Below are 26,202 nucleotides of genomic sequence, written 5' to 3'. Positions count from 1 at the left end.
ACCATCCACACATGTGGAGAAGCGTTCGGATCAGATGATCATGATGTAAATGTGTTTTGGGCGTCACATCTGACTGATGCTGCAGATTCTCACTTTCTCTCATCATCACCTGTTTACAGCAAAAGAGTGTGGATATCTCTGTGTGGGTTGTTCTCAGATCTGCAGTCCAGAGATTCTTCATCTCCTGATCACAGCTGTGTGTCTCTGAAGAGTTTGACAGATCCCTGGGTCTTCCTCCTAATCTCCAGATGATGAACAGTGACCTCGGACCCCAGGTGAGGAAAATTGTGAATGGTGAATGATTGAAGGTGTTTTGAAGACTTCTGTGAGGAGCTTGGTTTTTATTGGCTCTTGTGCTCCTGAACACACCTCACTGTCACACACAGTCTAGTGTTTGCTGCAGATGAGAGTAAAATGCTCACACTGTCGAGTCTGACAGGAGAAGATGAGTTTATGATTTTTTTTGGGCACAGAGGTTAACAGATCAACAAAACTGAAAGTTATACTGAAAATACAAGACTGAAATCTCTATCGGTTTAGATGTTAATTTACACATCCTTTATTTTGAGATATTTTTATCAAGTGTGCTTCTGTGATATTTCAGCAGAGGCAGATGGAGAGCGAATCATCTCGGGAAGGAGTCCTCCTCTGTCTTCTGTGTTGAACAACACTGAGAGTCGTTACAGCGTCTCGGATAAACATGATCAAGCAGGAAATGATGTCACTACAGAGAGTCAAAGAGCAGCACAAAACCGAGGTGATCTGTGGTTACTGCCATTTAAATGAAAGAACATGGAGTCTACACACAGCTCAAGCGTAGAGTTCAGAGAGATCTTCACTGAATGAATTCAGATCTTCACTGCATGAATTCACATCTTCACTGCGTGAATTAAGATTATACAGATCTGATGAAGACTCTCTGTATGATGTACTAACATCAGCAGTAGATAGAGCTCTTGAGAGTAAGAATGGACGTCTGGATCTGTTCCTGCGGTTCCTGCTGGGCGTCTCACTGGAGTCCAATCAGAGACTCTTACAGGATCTCTACTGACACACCCACAGAGAACAGCTCAGAGAGCATCAGAGAAACCACACAGGACATTAAAGACAAGATCAAAGATGATCCTGATGATGATGATGATGATGATGATGGTGGTGTTGAGCTGTATGTAGATGAAATTGATATGCTTGAGAAAAAACATCAAAAAGGGACACAAAAAAAACTAAATCTAGATGGTTAATCTCTCAGCTGGTGAATCCAGACAATCTGTTCCTCTGTCTGCTGGAAGTGAAAGATCAGACTCTGTTCAGAGAGATTCAGGAGTTTGTGAAATCAGACAAACACCCAGAGAAACTCCTGCTGCTCACTGCTCAACAATCTCCTACATGCTTCAGATGTCAGAGGCCCCGCTGGATGAACTGAACCTCGAGAAATACAACACATCAGATGATGGGAGAAGACGACTGATACCAGCTGTGATCAACTGCAGAAAAGCTCTGTGAGTGTTTCATCATGAACTAAACTATCATATTTAATAATGAATCTGACTCCTTTAAAATAAATTTGTTCCTGAATGAGAGATTTTCTCCTGAATAACAGGCCAGAATCTTGAAGGAGTCACGACAGATGTTTTTAATACAGTAGATATTAGCAGTGTTGGGGCAGTAACTAGTTACATGTAACGGAAAACACAGTCTGGTTCGTAGAATCCAGTCATAAAAAACGGGATTTGCTATTGCCGGGTTTGCTAACGCAGACGGAATATGACACATTTTGGACGAATAAATCAAAAGTAGGTCAGTACACTTGAATCAAAGCATGATATGGACTAGTGTCTGTGAATATTAAGCCTCAAAAATGCAATATATGAATCCTGCACGTTCTGCGTGTCTGTGGAAATCAGGTGCGGACTGGACAATTCCCGGTGGCCTGGCAGCCGATTTGGCCCGCTATTTTAATATTATTATTGTATAATTGCCTGCCGAATGTACTAAAGCGTTCATTTCCAAATCCGCCATTCGATAATTAAATCTCTAATAAATCATGGATCGGTTAGTCGTGACTGCAATGCAAAAGAGTGCTAAGTAGGCTAATCAATGCGAAAAAGATAAAAAACAGACTCAGAGTAATCAATACGAGAGAGACTGGAGTGGACTGTGGAAGCGCACAGGTGGAGCAGAGAAACAAAACTACTGTTCAGGGTTTCAAGTGCGAGTCAGTTTTTCATCTGTAAATATTCGATTGTAGTTTTGTCTTTGTTTACTTAGTCCAGCAGCAGTAGCAGCACATTGCTCATCAGTCATCACTCAAAATACTGTACAAAGGACATCATTATTATATGTAATGTACCAGTGGTAATTTAGCTGAAAAATAATCAGATTTTATTATAGGTTTTGGGGGAGCTACGACGGACACACAACCCTTACGAAAATTAACGTTTTAATATTTTACTATAAATCCAGAGACAAACCATACTAACCACAAACCAAAAAAAAAACAAAAAAAAAATTAATTTAAAAAAAAATAAAAATAAAAATAAATAAAAAAAAAAATAAAAACAAAACATGGTTACTGAAAAAAAACAAAACAAAAACATGGTTACTGTACTTTTATATAATAAAAGCATGGTTAATTAAAAGGGAAAAACATGACTCATGTTCAGTATTAGGATTTTTCTAAAGATATTGTAGTGATGCACTCATTTTGACATGTAGGCAATTTAGAAAGTATAGTTTTGTTAAATCTTGAGTATTAAAGTCATGAGAGAAATAGATATCAGGGCAAAATAAAGAGACTGAAAAGAAAAACAGTTCAGTAGAAAACTTTTAATTATTTTGCATGTCCCCAACCTAAAGATTTAAACTTTTTTTTTATGTCAGGTCCATACAAAAATAGTGCTGTCCATGAATTTGTTTGTATGAGTTTGAGATTTCCCGGTCTGATTTTTTTTTCCCAGTCCGCCTCTTTTGGAAATTAATGGCAAAGACATGCGGTTTGATTACTACACATAGGCCTACTGAAGCTAGCAGTGTTTTCAGTCCCTGCCGCCTCAATATATGAGTTCATGAACACATAAACATCATCTCTAGAACTGCTCTGAGTCACTTCATCAACATTTGACTTATTTTGAGAAAACTATCGTCATATATGCAAAGAGACAGCAGTTTAAAAAAACACACCAATGTTTCAGGAGTTTAGTACACAGAATAGGACACATGCTTATTAGATAACTGTATTTGAGTTGATGTATATGCTTTTATCTATTATGTTTTTCCTAACCATTGTTAGATGCAGTGTTTCCTGTAATTATGCAAAGAATTGGTTTCAAAAACAGTATCAGTAAACTATTTCTTATGATTTTAAAATCTGCATTGAACTTCAGATCAACCTCAAAGTAAAAGGCAGTACTAAAGTCTGATTTTGTGGTGGATGTGTTCGAATGTAATCATCTTAATTCCAGTGATGAAGGATTGTGAAAGTCTGACAGTGTTGAGCACTACTGTAAGGTTAACGCTGCATGGTGTAAAATGTTTGAAGATGATTAACAGTTGCAAATAAACATTCATTAGAACAAGTAATCAAAAGTAATCAGTTACATTAGTTTAATAAAGTAATTGAAAAAGTTACACTACTATTACAGCACCATGCACCAAACCCCAAAAATATAAAACACCAAAAACCCAAAGAGCTTTCCCTTCCATGGTATATTAGAGTAAAGCGTCTGTTAGCGCCGCGGGGTAAAAACAACCCCGTCACATGAGAAACTCGTTCATTAAATCAGCAGCAGCTGCAGCAAAGAGACGCTCCACACATTGATCAGTAAAGCTGACGTTCAGAAATTTTCACTTGTGCTTGAAGTGTGCTTACTCTTTACTGTACAACACTAGACATTATTTTAGATTATTATACTTTTAAAGAGCTTCGCATTGTGCCATAAAATAAATCAAACCATAGAAAAGGTGTGTTCCTGTGAATGGGAATATTATGAGTGATATAGGTCTAGTTTTCTAACACATATTTACTCTGTCAGCATTGTGAACACATTAATGTCACAAATAAAAGATTAAAACTTACATTTCAGCAGGTCACACACGTACATGAATTATTCACACAAAACAAGCTGAGAGTTTGTCATTCAATGAGATCTGTGTTAAATATCCATTTACATGTCAGCCCTTTAATTAAAATGACTTTTGCAAACTCAGATGTGACGCATTTCTGTGAATGACTACAGAACAAGCTCTGATTCACAACATTAGTGTCCAAACACAGAAATAAAACTAGGTCTATATATCAGATCAGGATCTGAAGACTATAATAAACACAGATCCAGCTCTAGAGCATCAGATCTCACAGTCAGCTCAAAACAGTGATGTGCAGGACACCACTGATGATCTTTATGATTGTGAAGGAGAGGAATGAAGAGCTTCTCTCTCGTGAACACGCTGCTGGAAAAGATTCTTCTGTGTTTCAGGAAAAGTTCATCAGTAGTTTAGTGCTCGAGCGCTGCTCAACAATGTCAGAGACACGGGTTCAGATCCACAACAAACCTGCTCCTTCTTCTCATTTACTCATTTATCTGCTGATTTCTTGAATTAATGCAGAGATTTGTGTGAATTCTGCAGTTCTGAAACACCTTGATTGATGATTCACCTTGATTCATTCAGCATATAAATCCATGCACTGAACAGGTGACACTTTTAATGCTCTGATGTGAAGTAAACCAGCTTTCTTGATTTTATGGCAAGAATACAGTGAAATACGGTCTAAATATGATGCAGTGCTGTGTAGCGTACAGTAAAACATAAGCACATGCACACAGTCTTGAGACTTACTCTGCTGCTTGAATTTGTTCTGAATAACAAACACACAGAACTTCAGAAGTGCTCAGTTTACTTCACTTCACTATTTTTGTCTTGTTTTCTAGAACAAATATCTAAACATTCCTGAATCAAGATCAATTTACTTAAGAAGAAAATTATTTAAGATTTTAAAGGTTGTTTTCTGAAAAATGTATCAAAAGTCTGTTAGTTTTTTACTCAGAATAATAAAGACTGCTTTCAGTTTATGATGTTAATACTGTCTTCAACCAGAACCCAGCAAACATTTGGACGCGTATTGACCGTTGAAAAGACGTCTGTCCGACACGTCCCGTCATGGTTGAAAAATAGTTCCAAAATGAAAGTTGAACCGACGTCTTTGAAGTCTTCTGGACGTGAATTGCACGTCTTTTTTGCACGTCCCTGGACGTCTAAATGCGTCATCTTCAGGATGTTTAAATGTGCTGCTGCATAGTTTAAGTGTATATATAAGCCTGCATATAAAATGATCACACACCCACTGTGTAACATCGTGAAAGGCAATCAATTATGTCGAAGTTAAACGCATCTTGACAAAGGTTTAAAATCGGTCCAGTCAGACCTGAACGTCCATAAAACGTCTTAATCACGTGTAGAAAAAAACACATTATTTGTGGACATAAGCAAAAAAGAAGCATGTTCTGATTTAGCACATTTTATTATCATTGAACAGTTTAGCATCTGTTAACCATACTAAAATACCAATTACAATAATACTGAATTATTATATAAAGGGAAATTCTCTGTCATTTTCTCACCCTCATGTTTCAAAACTGTATACCTTTCTCTGTTCTGATGATATTGTTTTCATGTTTGCTTTACTGGGACAATGACAAAAAAGAATATTCAAGATGATAAAAAATCTATTTAAAAAATTAGTTTTTCAATGTAATCTTTGTATCCATTTTGGATTTCTGAAAGAAGTTTACAGGCCTACCATTTTCATCAGAAAAATGATTTAATGACGGTCATCACTGAATAAAAAGTGCTGAAATACTCAATCTTGAAGTCCATTATTATTGTCAAAAATTTCTATTTTCGCAGTATTTTTTTATTACTGTGTTTAATATATAATAATATAAAATCAATATTATTTATTTAATTGCATTTATTTTTAAATACTTTAATCATATAAATAATATTAATTATTAAGAATATTATTAAATATTTTGAACATTTGGCATAACCACCATGCAGGAGCCATTGTTGTCATGTGACAAGAACATAGTAAAAAACATAGAAGACCCTCATCATAAATATGTTTTGAAATCATTGCTATTTATCAAATCAAAGTGGTGTGAACGATTTTAAACTGTATAGAACCAACATGAATTCAAATCTTACATTTCTGAGAATGCGTTCACGTGTTTTCTACTAGAATGTTAAAAGACTGTTTCTTTTTATCATGTCTTAATTAATCTTGTCATTGACTTACACAGTTGTCTAAGAAACAAAGATATTTGGAAGAATGTTTGTAACCAAGCAGATCTCACAACCCATTAACTACCATTGTAGGAAAAATAGTTATGATAGTTAAGAAGGTGAGATCTGCTTGGTTACAAACATTCTTCCAAATATCTTTGTGTTCAGCAGAACATAGAAAGGTATACAGGTTTGAAACATGAGGATGAGAAAAATGATGACTATTTTCATTTTTGGGTGAACTATCCCTTAAACACATTACAGTTGTTTGGCTCATTTCTTGTAACCTCCACCCCCATCTCTTCCTGAAGCGTGCTTCAGGTGTTCTGCCCCTTGCTGCATCAATCTCAGAGTCTCCACCTCTGCACAGCGTCTGAGGATAGAGAATATATTTATTTTTTAAATAAATAAAATTAAAAAATTTGAGATAAATGACATGCACTTATTTTCAAAATATCTTTAAATTATAAAAATAAAAACAAAAAAAAAAAAATTATAATAATTGGAACGAGATGAATGAATCATGACTGAAACATTAAAAAAATTAAATAAATGTGTAACTGTTATAAAAAAAACAGTATAAAAGATGTTGTGCTTTAATGTGATGCCCTTGAGAAAGACCCTTAACTAGGTGTGTAACTGTGAGAAAGTGAACAGGACATATTCTGATGAGACTGTGGCTGTGATGTCCCCTGAATAATTAATTAAAGCGTACCAATAAAAATACATCAATATAAGTAACTTTTAGCCTACTAACGTTAGCTAATTTTAGCCATACTCAGTGAATCTCAGTTGACAATGCGGGCATCATTTCTCTCGGTTCCTTCGTGTCAAACAAGTAAAACTCAAGCACGTTAATCAAATAATACAAAATGTACTTACACAACAGTAGATTTTATATAATTTATATCGATACATCTCAGTCCTCTTCGAGTCCTCTCCTCCTCGGTGCTTGCTCAATGTTCTGGAAGAACGCGAGATAATCTATCCTATCACGGAATTTTGTAATATCACGAAATATATTACTGTTTTGTTTCTACATCTTGGCAGCACCGTTTTGTTAATTACATACAACTCAGACCGAAATGATGACCGGATATATATCTGTTTTACATGTATATGCATAGATTCCATAAAAATAATAACAGCGAATACACAAAACAGGTTGAAATAATGACTAAATTGCAGTGTGGCTTTGCAATCACTTAACCACACTGGGTACTTTGTGATTATAATTTATTTAAAAAAGATAAAATATATTTACTTTGTATACAATTTTTTCCCCTGCTAGTCATGCTTGGACGTCTTTTCACAACCGTGACTAGACGTGTAAAAGACGTCAGTAAAAGACGTCAGTGGACGTCTATTCACAACCTCTTTAAAACCTCTTAAAAACTACTTGGTGCACTTAAATTAACTATTGCATTATTAACCAAGGTGTAAGCACAGCTTCTGCATATTGAACAAGGATTTCATAGACATATAGGGTCATGATGGACGCGTAATGCATGTGTAAAAGACGTCACCTAGTAACGTCCTCTCACAACCGATTTACAACACGGGTAGGCCTATATATTGAACTACACGTAGATAAAAAGTAACAATTATTCATGCAACCCCATAGAACTATAGACATGTACAAAACATATCTGAATGCATTTTTAGGAAATGATCTGTGTTACATATTTCTACCGATTTATGCTGTCGTACCGCGACTATTTTTGGCCGGGGACACGACGTCGCGATGTTCATGCAAAGAAAGAAGAGGTAGCTAGTTTCCAGCCGCTCCTCATATTAATTTCAGTGTAGTAGGACCTGCACTCTAATGTAAACATTCACTAACATTAGCAAATAATAAATAAAAAAAACTGACCATGAAAACAGCATTTTCCAGTCAAGATGGTAAACAGATGATCTTTTGTACCAAGTTCAAGGGGACACTGTTTGTAGTGTTTGGAAATCTGTTATTTAAATCATCATCACATCACTACACACAAACAACAGGGACGCCAAAGTTGCACTTTTTTCCTCAAGTTTCAAAGATAAAATGCATCGTCAACAAAAGATTTTTGCCAATGCATGACAGAAATGTTTGCACTGAACGAAACTATGTTCTTAGGGTTTCCGCGGGTCCTTAAAAAGTCTTCAGTTACATCTTTTAAATTGAAGGCCATGTAAAAATGATACAGAAAGTCTTAATTATAAGAGGTCTTAAATTTGGGGACAGAAAGACAAGAATTGCAACTATGAGGTGCCAACTTTTTTTAGCTGCAGGTAGCTGCCTTCGGATGCCAGCGACAACAGACAACATTTTTTTCTTCTATAGTTCTTGCATGAATGCTAAAGTTTGAAACAAAAATGAAACCAACAAAAATCCTGACCGCATATAGCTACCGCATATAGGAATGGATGTGTGAATGGTGCATTTCCGCAAAAAAAGACGCCCCTATAAATACAAGCGCAGCTGTTTAGAGGTTAATGATGTCACAGAATTTACCAGTATTTTGGAACTGATGTGTGAATGGTGCTTTTCCGGAAAAAAGACGGAATGTCGTTGACTGTGTGAACAGCGCATTTTTGAATTTACCGGTAAAGTAATTCCGGTAATTTTACGGCAATTTACTGGTATTACTGTGTGAAAGGGGCTATAGACAGTTTGATGTTGAATATTCATCCAAATTATGGTGAAAACCAAATTATTTTTGTGTTAAAATAACATTTGTGTGTTCAGAATGTAAGAAATGCTTATATTACTGCACTGGCCATCGAGCGAACCAACCCCGTGACGTCACACGCAGTGCTACTGCAAGATGGAGACGCTCTTGCTCCAAAAGCTAAAACAAAACAACCTTTTTTTTTTAAATGGTTACATTAATCACGTTTTGTTATATATTTTTTAATCAAAGTGGAAAAACACTTTACTAAATAATGTTAACTTAACTGTCTGCTTCACTTCCACTTTAAATGATTTATGATCATGTTTTTTTTGTTCTTTGACATTTTAAATCTCAGTCCAATGATTCATCACACACTGATTTGTTCTTTCTCTTTACTAATGGATTCACAGCTAAACTGATCTGATCTGAGAGAGAGAAGAGTGTGTCATTGTTCTCTACAGGTTGAGATATTGTGGCGTCACAGATGAAGGTTGTTCTGCTCTGACTTCAGCTCTGAGATCAAACCCCTCACACCTGAGACACCTGAATCTGTCTCTAAATAATAATCTAAGAGACTCGGGAGTGAAGCGTCTCTGTGCTGGACTGGAGGATCCTCACTGTAAACTGGAGAAACTGGGGTAAGATTATATATACAACACACTGTAAAATATTTGTGAAGTGAAAAACAAATCACCCAGAAAGCCAGAAAACACAATAGCTGTATCAAGATACAGAGATACAGAAAGTAAACATTGTTGTGTGTCTTTGTTTCTTGTTCATGTGTGGACTTCTGTGTTCATGTTAAAGCTGTTTCTGCATTAGCAACACCTTTAAATGGATTCTGTTACACTAAGTGCTAATAGCTCGTCTTGTTAGCAAAGGCTTGACTGTTAGCAGACAAAATTACTAAAGAAACCAGTCAGATAAGTGAGAGAGTAAGAACAGTGGCTTTTGAGGTGACCGACCCGAGTACAAATCTGCATTTCTTCTCATTTATTCCATTGTGTATTAGCTCAGAGAGGTGTTTATTTTAAAGAAAACATAAGAAAATATTCAAAACATGGAAATAAAATGGTCTAACATGTATATAATTGAAATTAATATGTGGTGTCCTCACGTTGATGAGATGTTCTGGAGAATCAATCACATGCAGCTCATATTGTTCCCAAACTCAGAAGCGTGAGTCTCTTCCTGCAGCTTCAAGAACAGCTTTACTGATCAGCAGCTTCAGTGTGATTAGGAGCAGGTGTAGGGGGCTTTTAGGAATAGACACAAGGAAGGACACTAGAAGACAGCGATGTCTTTTAGCACGGCCCGCTGGATCGTTTTAGACTCGGATGATCAATGTTAAAATATTTGAAATGTAAGTCACATAAAGACTGCTTTCAGTTTATGATGTTAATACTGTCTTCAACCAGGAGAGGTCGCTAGTTTCCAGACGCTCCTCATATTAATTTCAGTGTAGTAGGACCTGCACTCTAATGTAAACATTCACTAACATTAAAAATAAAGTGCATCATCATTTCCCATGAACAACCGCATTTTCCAGTCAAGATGGTAAACAGATTATCTTTGTACCAATTTCAAGGGGACACTGTTTGTAGTGTTTGGAAATCTGTTATTTAAATCATCATCACATCACTACACACAAACAACAGGGACGCCAGAGTTGCACTTTCCTAAATCCATAGTCAACAAAACCTTTTTGCCGAGTGCATGACAGAAAAATTCACAACAAAAAATTTTCCACTGAACTGAACTATGTTCTTAGGGTTTCCGCGGGTCCTTAAAAAGTCTTCAGTTAAATCGTTTAAATTTAAGGCCATGTAAAATGATACAGAAACTCTTAATTATAAGAGGTCTTTAATTTGGGGACAGAAAGACAAGAATTGCAATATAGATTACTCTATGATTTCACTGAATAAACTTGAGCGCTGCACGTTTCAGAGTCACGTGCGCTGCTTTGTGCTGCGGTTACCGGGGCAACTGTCTGCTAGTTCCGGAAGTGAAACCTGCTGCAGAGAACGAGTTTGCTTTTTCAAGAAGCCATACCTATATTTTTGCTGCATATTTTTAAATGTGAACCAGTGGATCGACAAAAAGCTAATGCATTATAAAAATCGAAACAACTAAGACACTAAGATATATTTATGTAATTTAATATAATAATTGATTAATAATAGCCTAATTGTTTAAATGAATATAATGGGCTAGTTGCATATCTCCGCCATCTTGGATTTCCGGTCTTGTGAGTGTGTGCAGAGATACTTCCGGTTGTGCAGAGAATCGGAGAAATCCAAATATTACCTGTTTACAGGATTTATAATATCACTTCAAATGCAAATAAGATATACACTGCTATTATTACTATACTATAAATGTTAACTGAGCCAGTGGATTTGAAACTTGTGTATGTTTGGGTCCGGTGAATGAATTAAATACACTAATGTCCCCTACTGTTCACGAAATGAAAGTAGTACTCATGGTGTGTACACACAGCTACATAATGTATTTTTACCGTATCAATTATGTAAATGTACAAATTACCTATTTCTCGAAAATGTTTGTATTACATTGATTTTTTAATTGATTTCTTTTTAAATGAAATATTTTCCTTGTGAGACGTGGGCTGCGATTTATCTTCATAAGTATTCATTTCTCAATTGTGCACATACATTAGTTTGTTTCATCATTATTTTCACAACCTATTTTATTATTTTACACAGTTAACTTTGCATCAAACATAAAAAAAAAAAAAGGGCTGTAAAATGATACAACTAATACATGACTAATTTTAATATTTGTTTTATCTGATAATTAATGCAAAAGAATTCGTAGCAATATACATGCGCTGCTTATAGACAGGTAATGATTTATGCTGCAGATCTTTCACAAAACAGATAAACATTGATAAAAACACACATGAATGCAAACACCGATCTTTACTTAATGCAAACCTACCATAATTACCATTACGTTAAATTGTACAGTTTACAGTTATAAATTATGTTATCAAATAAAGTTAATAAAAACATACATGCTTTATCAGAAATCTCTGAGCGTCTCGTTTGACAGTCAGAAACCTTATGATCTTATAGATAACAGTCAGAACAAAATCAGCTCTCCGAAAATGTAAAGTATTGCATATTTGAGTGGTTTGTGTTTGAATGAAGAGATCGCTTGGGACTGATTAACCGCTGACGCTGAACCGCATAATCAACAGAAGAATAAAGCAATCTTTCCAAATAACTTTTTTCTTATAACAAAATAACTGAACATTTAAATACAAGTAAAGCAATACAGAAAAAATATATAAAGTTAAAAGTTTTACACATTAAAGTGCAAAAGAACTATAAAGACCAATAGGTATCACTTTACAATAAAACATCATTAGTTAACCTTAGTTAATGCATTAACACAAGGCAAATTTAATTATATAGCACATTTTGTACACAATGGTAATTCAAAGTGCTTTACATAAAAGAAAAGTAAAAAAAAATCATGAAGAAAAATAACCACAAAAATAAAACAAGCGATTTCAGAACTTTGAAAATGATTTAAAAATTGACTTAAAAAGAATTTAAGACAGTTTAAAAATAGAAAATGATTTTACATAAAATACAGTGCAATACATAAAATATAGTGTAATCAGTTCGGACCATCACATAGTGCTCATTCAATAAATGCACAGCTAAACAATGAGCAATAGCTACATTTGCTACAGAGTTTATTAATCTTTGTTAAAAATGCAAGTCTTAGTTCATGTTAGCTCATTAAATAACACAGTTGCAACTTTCGATTTTAACAATGTAATATTAAATATTGGAACACCTAAGATTAATGAATGTTCAAGAAGAATTTTTCATTGGCAGTTTGTTAACTAAACAAGCCCTAATGTAAAGTGTGAATGAACAATAAAGAATCAAAACACTTTCAAACAATATATCTAGGGCATGTTGTATGTCCAGATTTAAAAAAAAAAAGTTTTGAAATAAATAGCCCTATTAAGTCTAAATATTAAAGTATTTGGCTCTGTGCATGAACACCATAGCAAATCATCAAATCTGAATGGCTATTTTAAAATTATTTAAATATGGTGTAGAAAGTAGCAGCTACATTATTAATGGGGTTTACAGGGTAAGGTCTGCAGTTTAGCGCCATCTGCTGTCAGAGAGTGAATGTGCTTTCATTCAGCGCGTCTCTCACGTGTTCCCCATGTGCTTCTCGTTACGTTATACGCTTGTTTACATCAGAGCGCATGCTTCTTTCAAGCAGCATACAGCGGTGTTGTGCATTTTGAGCAGTTGATGTGGGAAAAATAGTCTTAAAATGCATTCCAAATTCTGAATAATTTGTAATATATAATTATTCACGGTATTTAGAAGTGCCCACGATAACAATACCGTGCATATTCATTACCGCGATATATCGCAATTACTAACCAATACCGGCACAAGTTACTAGTCGTATGTAAGTTTCCTTACAGTAAATGCGAGCATCGCTAGACCGAAGTAAGTATGCACACACTCGCGTCGCCAAAGCTCACACGACGCCATCTTGTTCACCGAGCCCTATGGGGTACTTTTAATTGATACTTTTGACTCTTCCCTTTTCTTAAAAATAGTTTAAATTAAAATTAAATAAATTTATGCATTTAGCAGACCGCTTTTATCCAAAGCGACTTACAGTGCATTCAGGCTATCAATTTTTACCTATCACGTGTTCCCGGGGAATCGAACCCACAACCTTGCGCTTGTTAAACGCAAAGCTCTACCCACTTGAGCTACAGGAGCACTAAAGGTTTAAAAGGTACTGAGTTTAAACCTGTTAACCTGCACCTAGACGCCGGCGTCCTCATTAACCTGTTAACCTGCACCTAGACGCCGGCGTCCTCAACTCCCCTTGTTTGCACTGTCAGTATTTACGAATAGATTGAATGAAACGGGACAAAATTTAATCTCGACAAACTATATATCATTATAAAGATCTTAGCCTCAAGCATCGATGACATATAGCTGTTTTTCAATGGAAAGCTTATAAAGAATGTATTTGCTAAATTTGTGCATACCATACACATCAACACATGAACAATGAAAACGCAGTACATACCAGATTCGTCGTAATAACGAGTCATAAACACACATCCACAGCTGTAAATCCCGGCTTAATTAGAAAGGTAAGGGTCCACTGAACGACCATATCATGGAGCACGTTTAGTCCAACGAAGCAATAACATTGTAATATGGATGATAATTCTTTGTTTATGTATCAGTTCTTCAGGGACAGAATTGTTTGTGTCCATTATGGAATAACTCACGCTCAGAAACTGTGTCTTGGTAGTAAAAAAACGGCATGGTTTTGTAGCGTACAGTGTCACAAACAGAATGAGACGATCCACCAAGAAAAGTGAAAGATAGGCGGAAGATTGTTTATTTGAATTCTGGCGCTTGTGACGCGCGCACTGACGCACCTGTCATCTGATGGAGGCGGAAGTTAGCGATCGCCTTTTCTTTATTTTTTTATTTTTCACATTTTTATATATGTGTGAGTGTGTTTTTATGTTGACTGTGCCTGTATCTGCATGATTACAATCTGTTTGAGCGCAAATCAGCACGCTATTACTGTGTAATCACAGCTATCAATGTGAACGCCATCTATATGAATAGAGTGTGATTATTGACTTTAATGGCGCCTTTATATGATTACCATCTCTGTAACTGGCCATCAGCACATATTTTCATTGTAATTCATTGTAAATGCTGCATTTCTAGCAATCTCAGGATGTTCTGTAATTGGCATACAAAGTTAAATCGTATTTATTTTTCTTATTTTTCTACTCAAATTATTCTTATTTGTATTTTTCTAGTGCTCAGATAAATCACTTATATGATGTCTAAAGTTTCTGTCTAGTGTTTTATAATTGAAAAAAAAAAAAAACTCTGCAGTGGTATGTTTAATGACTAAAATAGTTTGTCGAACCCTTCAATACAGTTGGTAATATTTTTTTATATATTGGGGGGGTGGAGGGGGACTAGAACATAGTCTCAGAGAAATGGTTGCAGGATTCTCATTTTTCATGGTAATCTCCTTCAGATTTGAAATAGAAACTCATGAGACATTTGACTTTCAACCCATTACTTTTCTAGATTGCTCCAGGACTGATTTCATGTATTTCTATATCAAATAAAAAAAAAATCAGTGTGGTAAAACATTTTTTCAAGGCACTTCCGTGTCTATAACTTTTAATATTTTTGAGCATTATCAACTCTGGTTGATAAAAAGTACAGCCCAAAGGGTCTTCTTTCCAAGGACACCAAAATCATGTGTGTAACGCACTGAAGTAAGGAACTGTTTATTTAAAAATCCTGCAGTTATTCAGTTATTTTATGGAACCATTTGGAATAACTATTTATTTATTTATTTTTAATAATCCCTTTTTATCTGTCCTCATGTTGTTTTGAGAATGTTCTGTAAGAAAAAAATAGGACATCTGGACCTTTTTTTGTTGCAAATTTACAGACAATGAAATCGAGATGTTTATTTGTTGTCAGCAATTAAAAAACTTGCTGTCAACTGACAAAGTTTTCCTTCTGAATTAGCTTAACTGCACAAGTTTTTATGGTTAATAAAATCTTTAAAAACAAATTACATTAATTATACTTTAATTTCCTTCAATAAAAATGAAATTGAGTAAGAAGATGTAAAAGGTGTGTGAATACTGATTAGTAATCTGGCCCCTTGGTATAAAGGAGAACAAATGCTGGCCCTCGTCACTATCAAAGTTGTCCATCCCTGCTATAGAGCATGTAGCCCATGAGCACTATATTAATATCCCAGACACCCCTAGTCCAAACATTCACTGCTATTTATTACTTCACATTGTCTGACATGATTATTCCATTCATTCATAAAGAGACCGCAGCGATTCTATTCTACAATGGGTTACATTTGAGAGATATTGTGTTAGAAAAAATCTCCTATAAGATGAAGAGTCTGATTAACATGACACACACACACACACAGAGAGCAGACATGTGAATACTCAAATTGAAGAATTCTGTTGTTTCTAGATTCTAGGTTTATGCCTATTATTGTCATATTCTGCTCTTTTTCTATAGAGTTCCAGTATTTTAGTTCATAACAATAATTACATTTATTTCAATCCCTTACTGAAAAAATAAAAATAGAAAGAACCCATCACATAATTTGTGTAACTGGTTTACTGGTTATAATCAAATTGTATTGGTTTTATTTCCAGTGATATCGTTGACTTGATTGCACCGATACTATTTAAACTGAACTGAGCTGGATGATGACATCACTGAATTCAATGATAAACTGACTTTAATTGAAAAATGAGTGTTTACTGTTCTCCTTCTGCATTATTGCACACTATTTTCCTAATTAATGCTGTACAGTTGCTTTGACACAATCTGTATTGTTAAAAGCGCTACATAAAGTTGACTTGACTTGATTTAATGGAAACTGTAGTGGTCTGTTGGTCTCTACTGTTAATTGTGTCGCCTTCTGTTGGTGACTTTTGTTAAAACCATTAAATCCTAATGTAATACTACATGATACCAAGTTGATGGTTTGTAGTGGTATTTGTAGTGGAAATCATTAGAATTTCTGTGATGGTTTCTATTGTTTTTGTCAGCAGGGTCACCGTGGGTTTTGTGATGTATTTACCATAATACGACAGAAAATGCTGTAATATGTGAGATAGTAGTGACGTTTGTAGTTTGGGTGGGCACTATTTGGGGAGAAAATCCAGGGCTGTTTTTTCACTCCCAGTCCGTCCGGCTACATGTCTGCTGTTACAGTACTGTTTTTAGTTTAGATTCACTGTTAGTTCTGCTCTTTGTTTGAGACGCTTTAATTTGCATTTGGGAACACAACATTCGTCATTAGGAACTAATTTATAAATCTGTTGTTGTTTACAAAAGAAGTTCAGTGTCACATAATCCTTCAGCAAATCATTCTGATTTTCTGCTCAAGAAACATTTCTGATTAGTATCAAATGTTAAAAAGACAATTTGCAGCTTAATATTTTTGTGGAAACAATGATACCACTCAAACATTTGTATAATATTTAAAAAAGAGAGAAATTAATAATTTTATTCATCATGCATGAAAGTGACAAAAAGTGAAGACATTTAAAATGATTTCTATTTAATAAATGTGAATTTAATTAATATATTTGATAAATGCAAATAAATCCTGTTCATTAAACTTTATATTTATCAAAAAATCCTGAAAAATAAAAGTGCATCATCATTTCCACACAAAATATGAAGCAGCAAAATTGTTTTCACCATTGATAATAATCAAAAATGTTTCTTGAGAGTCAAATAAATTGTAATGATTTCTAAAAGATCATGTGAGACTGAAAACTGAAGTAATGATGAAAAAACAATTCTGCTTTGCCATCACAGGAATAACATTACATTTTATATTTATATTAAAATGAAAACTTTTTTTGTATTTTGTAATAATATTTTCACAATATTTCTTTTTTTTATTTCTTTTTTTTACTGTATTTTGATCAAATAAATTCAGCCTTGATGAGCAGAAGATAGTTATTTCATTCCATTAATAATTTTAATGTTTCCAAACTTTTTGCAAGTACTTTAATAATAATAATAATTCTAAAAAATACACTATAATATATTAAACTACTTTATTGTAATATATTATTTTGTTGTCATGATTATTAAATGCTGCTTTTTATTTTTTACAAGACAGTATGTATTTTTACAATATAAGATATATTTTTTAATGTGCTAAAATATATATTTTTAAATAATGAGTGCTGGGGGGCGTGGCTTGTGGGCGTGGTCAGATTTTCCTTCTTTTTGTCTCTCTAGTGATCACACGCCTGTATTTGGTTAAAAATCCTGACAGTGTAATAAGAGAATTTTATTTTCTTTTTGAATGAGGCTTGTAAATTATTTATGATCATGTTTTTGTTCTTTGACATTTTAAAGTCTCTCAGTCCAATGATTCATCACACATTGATTTGTACTTTCTCTTTACTAATGGATTCACAGCTAAACTGATCTGATCTGAGAGAGGTGAAGAGTGTGTCATTGTTCTCTACAGGTTGAGATGTTGTGGCGTCACAGATGAAGGTTGTTCTGCTCTGACTTCATCTCTGAGATCAAAACCCTCACACCTGAGAGAAACTGGATCTGTCTCTGAATAATCTAAGAGGGACTCGGGAGTGAAGCGTCTCTGTGCTGGACTGGAGGATCCCTCACTGTAAACTGGGAGAGAAAATGAGGTAAGATTATATATGACACACTGTAAAATATTGTGTGAAGTGTGAAAAAACAAATACCCAGAAAAGCCAGAAAACACAATAGCTGTGTCTGAAAAAATCGTTCACTCGTTCACTAATCCTACATAGTGTACAGCAGTTTGAGTGGACTATATCAGAAAGGATAGTGAACGGATTCGGAGGGACGGATTCGGCACGGTGACGTATACACTGCGCTTGAGACTTAAAGCTGTGGAAAAAAAAAACATTCTTTCGTCACATGTACTTTTATATTACATGTAAATAATATCTTAAACAGCAATAACACTCAAAACTTTACTTTATTGTAAATTATACATACCTCCGCGTCAGCTTTGTGCTTTCATTGATGGTATATTATTCATTTGTTTTGTAATGCTTTTATGTTCATAATCATTGCTATTAAAATACTGAGAACAAAAATAAACACCACATTAACACGTCATAATTTTATGTATGTATTATTTTTAGTATCCTGAAACTCTCCTGATCAGTGTTTTGAGCTCAGATAAGATGTCATCGCTAGAGCGTCCTCAGGCGAACCGTTAATGATAAATCAGACATGAATACACTACCTACTGTGATAACTAACATTTAAATTATCCACCAAGATTATTATCATCATTTTTGTATGTTAACAACGATGCCACCTCAGTAAATTAGTAAAATATTAAACTTAGTTATTGCCTACATAACATTTTAATATAAATAATGAAATAAACATTAAAGCAGAAATAATAAAGATGTAAACGGCATCTCTCATTCAAACTCGCTTGCTCCCGCTCTCTCTTCCAGATCGCCGCTACTCCGCACTGGAGTGTGGGAAATAGTGCTTCAGCGAGTGTACATCGGTTGAATCTCGAAATCAGAATGAATTGTGGGTAAAAAGTAGTGAACGAAATAGGGAATGAAGTAGTTCACTCAGAAACCCAGTGGCGTGTCCACAAGGGAGGCACCCTAAAAATGAGCTTTTCCACCCAAAGCAGCGTATGGGATCGAAAGAGATTGAGAGCAGAACAGCGTGATTTTGAAAGTCTGATTAATTCTGGTTTTGGCTCGCTCTCTCAGAGTGCTCCATTACCGCTCAATCACTAGCACAATTAATGCTTGTAACTATAGCTGTTCTAAAACTAGTTCTGCCTACAAGGATTGTACTGCACACACACCACACCACACACACACACAAACACCACAACACCACACCGTACAGACACATAACGCATCACATACACACACAAACAAACAATATTTCAAACGCTGGCCCTGTGATTTGTCAGTAAAAAAAATATGCTTAGCGACAGAAAAGTTACAGCGAAAATGTCTTTGTGTTTTGAAGTAATCAAAATCCACAGCTTCACTATTAGTAGAGAGACGCTGCACAGACAGACAGGACTAATTTACTCGTAATCACACTCTCACACATGCATTCAAATAAATGTGATTTTACTGTGCTTCTCGTATCTGATTTAATAACCGATAAAATAACTGATGAAAATGTAGCATACTATTATTTCATCCTTCCAAACAAATTACACTTCAAAAAGCTGCAGTGACAGAGCTATAACTTTTAATTTTTTTGATAACCTTTGAATCGTTTAATGCACACTTAGCCTACTTAAAGGAAAGAAAATAACACATTAAATTTTTTTTTTGGTTATTATCATCATCATTATTATTATTATTATTAGTAGTATTACTATTCATTCATTCCTTCATTTGGTCTTATCAGATCTGCTCAAGGGCTCTTACGTTTAGGCTTCTTTTGTATCCAGAGAAAACTGCACTGCATTTAAACATACAGGCCTACATTTCTCCATCGAACCCATGATTCTGATGAGCAACATTTGACACATTTCTTTAATAAAAGTTTATAAATAATCAAAAGATAAACAAAGAAGGTTTTGTTGTTCAGAATTTTAAATGAGCTCAAAATATGATCAAGTAAGTAGCTCCATAAATCACTCACGCTTTGACATTACTGTTATAGACAGTTAATGCATTAAAATGAGGACAGCTCAACTCACATTTTGCAGAAAATTTAACTCTTCATACTCTTCATACTTAATATTCAATACAAAACAGTGCTGAACTTTTACAAAAAGTTTTTTTTTTAAATGTCATAATAGTGATTTTCTAATGTCTAATTATAAATCCAACAGCATAAGGTGAAAATAACTGTATATAAAAGTGAGTGGAAAGGGCCAAGTGAATACATGAATCTTTGACACTTTTCTCCATTGACTTGCAGAATATTTTCTGTGATGTTACTGTTAGACAGTGCTGGGAAGGTAATAGTTTATAGTTTACAGGTTACACTATTTATAATGTAATTAGTAGTGTAACTATTTCAATTGCTTTATTAACGTAATGTAACAGATTACATTTGATTACTTTTCTGAATGTAAGACATTATACAACATAAGAAAATATTCAAAACATGGAAATTAAACATCTAACATGTATATAATTGAAATTATATGTGGTGTCCTCATACGTTGATCAGGAGATGTTCTGGTGAGACAGACTTTTTGCAGGGATGTGATTTTTTCCACGGATTTCCGTATTTTCTCTGACCTCTGAGGGCACGCCATGTGATTCACTAGAGCCGTAGGTTTTTTTTTTTTTTAGGGGGGGGGGATTTGAAATCGCACAAATAGTCTTAATCTATCCCTCTAAATATAAATGGGAAAGGAAACATCACGGACGGAATGGTCCCTGAGAGCGCTGCACGAGCTCGCGGCGTCATCTTGCAGACAGTTTGTAAAGCGTTCAAATCATTCAAAGCACCAAACGCCAGCAGAATCCGCACTGAAACGTGTTCCTCGACCCGGTGACTTTTTATGAATGACGGTGAGAATCTGAGATTGGTAGTGCTGTCATAAAATCCACAACGTTTATGCTGTAATTATATGATAATCTGTAGTGTGACGCGCTACATGCAGGGGTGGACACATAATCCTTAAGAAATCATTCTGATTTTTGCTCAAGAAACATTTCTTATTATTATCAATGTTAAAAGCAGTTTTGCTGCTTAATATTTTTGTAAAAACAGTACTACCACTCAAACATTTGTATAAGATTTAAAAAAGAGAGAGAAATTAATTTTATTATCATTCATGAAAGTGACAAAAATGTGAGTGAAGACATTTAAAATAGATTTCCATTTAATAAATTAATTAACTAATTGAATGTAATCTATTTGATAAATGCAAATAAATGCTGTTCATTAACCTTTATATTTATCAAAAAAGCCTGAAAAAATAAACATAATCATCATCAACATTAAAAAATATGAAGCAGCAAAATTGTTTTCAACAATGATAATAATCAGAAATGTTTCTTGAGAGTCAAATAAATTATAATGATTTCTAAATGATCATGTTAACACTGAAAACTGGAGTAATGATGAAGAAAATTCTGCTTTGCATCACAGGAATAACATTACATTTTATAATATATTAAAATTGAAAAAAAAAAAGTATTTGTAATAATATTTTCACAACCCCCCCCCATTTATTTATTTTATTTTATTTGACTTTATTTTGATTCAAATAAAATTCAGTCTTTGAATGAGGCTTTAATGATTTATGATCATGTTTTTTGTTCTTTGACATTTTAAATCTCAGTCCACTGATTCATACACACATTGATTTGTTCTTTCTCTTTACTAATGGATTCACAGCTAAACTGATCTGATCTGAGAGAGTGAAGAGTGTGTCAGTGTTCTCTACAGGTTGAGAGATATGTGGACGTCACAGATGAAGGTTGTTCTGCTCTGGCTTCAGCTCTGAGATCCAACCCCTCACACCTGAGAGAACTGAATCTGTCTGGGAATAAAATAAGAGACTCAGGAGTGAAGAGTCTCTGTGCTGTACTGGAGGATCCTCACTGTAAACTGGAGAAACTGTGGTAAGATCATCTCTCTGATCGTCTCATGTGTTTGTCTTCAGTAAGATGTGTCCTTTAATGTAAATTGTAAGACTAAAGCTTGTAAAATAAATGATAGATAGATAGATAGATAGATAGACAGACAGACAGACAGACAGACAGATAAATAGAAAAGAAGAGGATGGAAAGGACATGACAATCTCTGTCAGTACTGAGACTCAAACCTGTGACCTGTGGTCAGGGCTGGACTGGGGATTAAAATTCAGCTCTGGACAAATCCAGCCCATCTGACCCACGACTCCCTCATGAATGTTTTGCTGGGTGACAGGGCCTTTAATTGGAGTAAATAATAATAGATATTACTGAATTCATGACAAATGCAACAAACTTAATAAAGCATTTGTGTCACATAGAAATGCACTTGACAGTAAAGCATTGATTTTGAGCTAGAATGCAGGAAATCTATTGATAAATAAATCCTGTCATCATTTCCTCACCCTCATGTCATTCCAAACCTGTGTGACTTCGTTTCTTCTGAAGAACACAACAGATATTTTGTAGAACGTTACCCAACCATTTGCTTACCCTTGATTTCTGTATGGACAAAAATGTATTGATTTTCTGAAATTATCTTCTTTTATGTTCCACAGAAGAAAGAAATTCATACAGGTTTGAAATGACACGATGTTGAGAAAATGACAATTTTCATTTTTTGGGTGAACTATCCTTTAAGAACTTATTTACCAGTAATATTTAATATTTAAGTAGCTAATAACAGTAACATTTATAATAAATACATCTCTATTGTACAGTGATAATAACTGCAAGTTAAATTACTATGGTGATGAATTTACAAGTCTATGTATCAGCATTTTCCAATTGACCTCGTCATGAAGTTTAGATTGTCGTGGCTGTATTCAGCCAGCATCACTACGGAAGATTTAATGTTCTCACATCACACGACTGTAGAACACAATTCTGTGTCACATCTGAATGGATCAAGCCACTTGAGTTGTTTTACATCACTTTACTCCTGATGACCAGTACATCCCTGCCTGTGGGTTACAATCAGACTCTCTAACCATTAGACCACGAACTGCCCCATATAGATGATTGATAGATTAGAAATATTAGACAGAATGGAAGGTTAAATGAGTTTGAATGGTCTAGAAATAGTTCATAGAATGGCAGCTAAATGAAAGTGAAAGTGAAAGTCGTGCCATTTGTCAGTTGGTAACCCATTTCGAAATTGGGTGCTCTGCATTTAACCCATCCAGTGCACACACACAGCAGTGAGAAGTGAACATCACCGTGAACACACACCCGGAGCAGTGGGCAGCTCTATCCAGCGCCCGGGGATTTGGGGGTTCATGCCTTGCTCAAGGGCACTTCAGCCGTGGGTATTGCGGGTGGAAAGAGCGCTGTTCATTCACTCCCTCCCACCTACAGGAGCACCGAGACTCGAACCTGCGACCTTGCTGGTTACACGTCCACGTTCTCTAACCATTAGGCCACAGCTGCCCCTAAATGGAGTCTAAAATGGAGTCTTTAAAATGGAGTCTAAAGGCCTTCAGTTGTGTTACTATTGAACAGAGTTTGAATAGTCTTGGCTCATCTGAACATTTCGTCAATGTAATGTCTGTGGGTTTTTGGTGATTTTTTAATCTTCATTTTTAGGAAAACCGTAAGCGTATTAGAGGAGCAAGTGACTGTTTTCTCCAGACAGATCTGTCCTTATAATCACTATGAAACAATATCTCACATTCAGCTTTGTGTGTCTGTTCAGCCTGAAGCACATGACAGTTTCAATTTTCACAGCAGCATTGAGCATCAACATGCAGAATCTCATTCTATCAGCAGCAGTTTGTGGCAATGCTTGTCATTATATCTCCTCTCCTGCTCTGAGACCAGAGTCAATAACAAACTACACACACTTCAACTACAATTAACACTGTGTCATTGTTCTCTACAGGTTGAGATATTGTGGCGTCACAGATGAAGGTTGTTCTGCTCTGACTTCAGCTCTGAGATCAAACCCCTCACACCTGAGACACCTGGATCTGTCTGGGAATAAACTACAAAAATCAGAAGTGAAGTTACTCTCTGATCTGAAAGATGATCCACGTTATAAACTGGAGACCATTAGACTACTGTGAGTATATTTATTATTTAAATCTTTTAAAATGGCCGAAGTGTAGTAACAGACATATTTTGGAGAATATAAGATAATAATTCAGCTCCACATTAGTTTCTGTACTTTAAACTGTTTAATTCTGTGATGATCTATGAATATATTAATATTTTCATCTCTTCCAGTGTCTCTGTGTGTAAATGATAAAGAGAGAGTTGTTGATCATTCACTGTTATTAATCTATGATCAGTTGTTCATCAGATCAGAGTATGTGAGCGGAGCGGAGCGTCAACAATTTCTCCTCCGCGCTCCGAGCATTTAATTATCACTCCGCTCCGCTCCACTCCGCGCTCACTGATATCAGAAACACCGCTCCGCCTTCACTCCGTGTCTAAAGTATTTCACTATGTTTGAAATCCCACAGTTCTACTTCTGTTCATAACGTATATTAAAAATTCAAAAAAAATAAACACCAAGAAGAGTTTCAAAGTGGTGTTTATTGGAACACTAGTTTGTAAACTTTTTTCCTACCAAAATGACAATAACCATATGTCAGCATTAAAAGATATAATGGCTGGCTTTTTGCGGTGCAAATTTGTTTGTGATGACACGTTTTTCTCCAGTTATTTTACTGTCGGATCGATGCATTTCTTCTGCAGATTTCTGCTCATTCAAATCAAGATACAGATTGAAGTAACACTGTAAAAATTACATTCTGTTTGAATGCATTATTGAGAAAGCGATTGCGTAGTGAATAATTTTAGAATCCAGTAGCCTACGTGTTTTAATCATGCTTTCAGCTGAAAATATTCAGTATTTAAAAGGAACAAACATCCTTGAGAACTATAACTATAATGTCCATATAGCCGTCATAGCCTTCACATTCTTTCTGATTTGAGTGATCCTCATCTATCAAGCTAGCTAAATATGTTTAACATGTGATTTCTTGCTAAATATCCAGTTATATTACAAGCTGTTGGCATGAATTGTACTCGTGACGGAGCGGTGCTGGAGTGGTCTTGGAGCGAGTGAAAACCACAACGCTCCGACTTTTAAAAGATCCGCTCCTCGCTCCAGTCAAAATCACACCGCTCCACTCCGCGCTCCGCTCATACTCTGATTCATAATCTCTGACTGTAATATGAATATACTGTGTGTTTCTGAGCTGGATCTGCTGATGTGGTGTGTGACAGCAGTAATGTCTCATACTCATATCTGACTGTCTGTGTGTTTTAGTCTAGGACTCTCAGTATTTACACCACAATCACATTATCCTCAGGATCAGCTGATGGTGAATAAGAGCCGCTACAGAGACGTCACAATCAACAGAGACTGAAGACACAAGAAAGAAAGAAGTAGAATAAAAAAAATTATTAACAAAATCAAACTACAACAAAAAACAAAACCAAAAGAAGAACACAGAATGTAACAGTCAGGAATCAGTGATGTAAAGTTAAATGAATGCATGGAAGTGTAATGTGTGTATGCATGTTGATGTACAGAAGAAACAAGCTTCAAGAAACTAAGCAAATTCAGCTCTCTACTCTCTCTCTCTCTCTCGTGGTCCTTCATCTCGCTCTTTTAAAAGCCCAAAAGGAAGTCAACAACATGTTTCCTCAAAGAAACTACCAGATAACAAGCATCTCAGGAGGAAAGAACTCACATAAAACAGAGATCGTCACATGACTAAAACATGTAGTAGTAATGGGGTGTCAAGGTTTTTATCCAAAGGACATTAAGAAAATCTTTGATATGTTTATACAGCACTGAAACAGAAGAAAATAAATGTGATATTTTCAGTGATGGGCTTATATACTGAGCTGTCCAGATTTAATATAGATATCATACTGTGGATTCTGAAATTCAGAAATAGACAACGCTATCACTTGTACACTTTTCTTGTATTTTAATCCAGTCTAACATTTGAGTGTGTAACCTTTGTATGT

General features: G+C 35.1%; 1 protein-coding gene across 1 annotated transcript; it reads left to right on the top strand.

Annotated features, from left to right (window-relative positions):
* Positions 1-835: 835 nt before the first annotated feature.
* Positions 836-25,592, top strand: LOC109047810 (ribonuclease inhibitor-like). The gene is made up of 4 exons (XM_042730450.1): positions 836-1,499; positions 9,401-9,577; positions 24,098-24,277; positions 25,493-25,592. Exons 1-4 carry the CDS (start codon positions 1,234-1,236, stop codon positions 25,590-25,592), a joined length of 723 nt encoding a protein of 240 aa, XP_042586384.1. The 5' UTR covers positions 836-1,233.
* Positions 25,593-26,202: the final 610 nt, after the last annotated feature.

The sequence above is a fragment of the Cyprinus carpio genome, chromosome B9, assembly GCF_018340385.1.
Source record: "Cyprinus carpio isolate SPL01 chromosome B9, ASM1834038v1, whole genome shotgun sequence".
Classification (NCBI taxonomy): Eukaryota; Metazoa; Chordata; class Actinopteri; order Cypriniformes; family Cyprinidae; genus Cyprinus; species Cyprinus carpio.
The sequence above is the reverse complement of the archived record's forward strand: the minus strand, read 5'-3'. Positions and strand labels throughout refer to the sequence as shown.

Excerpts from the sequence above, each read along its gene's own strand:
- LOC109047810 (XM_042730450.1), top strand. The coding sequence starts at position 1,234 with ATGGTTAATCTCTCAGCTGGTGAATCCAGACAATCTGTTCCTCTGTCT. Across the intron at positions 9,578-24,097 it reads TGTAAACTGGAGAAACTGGG|GTTGAGATATTGTGGCGTCA; the intron begins GTAAGATTATAT and ends TGTTCTCTACAG. Across the intron at positions 24,278-25,492 it reads CTGGAGACCATTAGACTACT|TCTAGGACTCTCAGTATTTA; the intron begins GTGAGTATATTT and ends TGTGTGTTTTAG.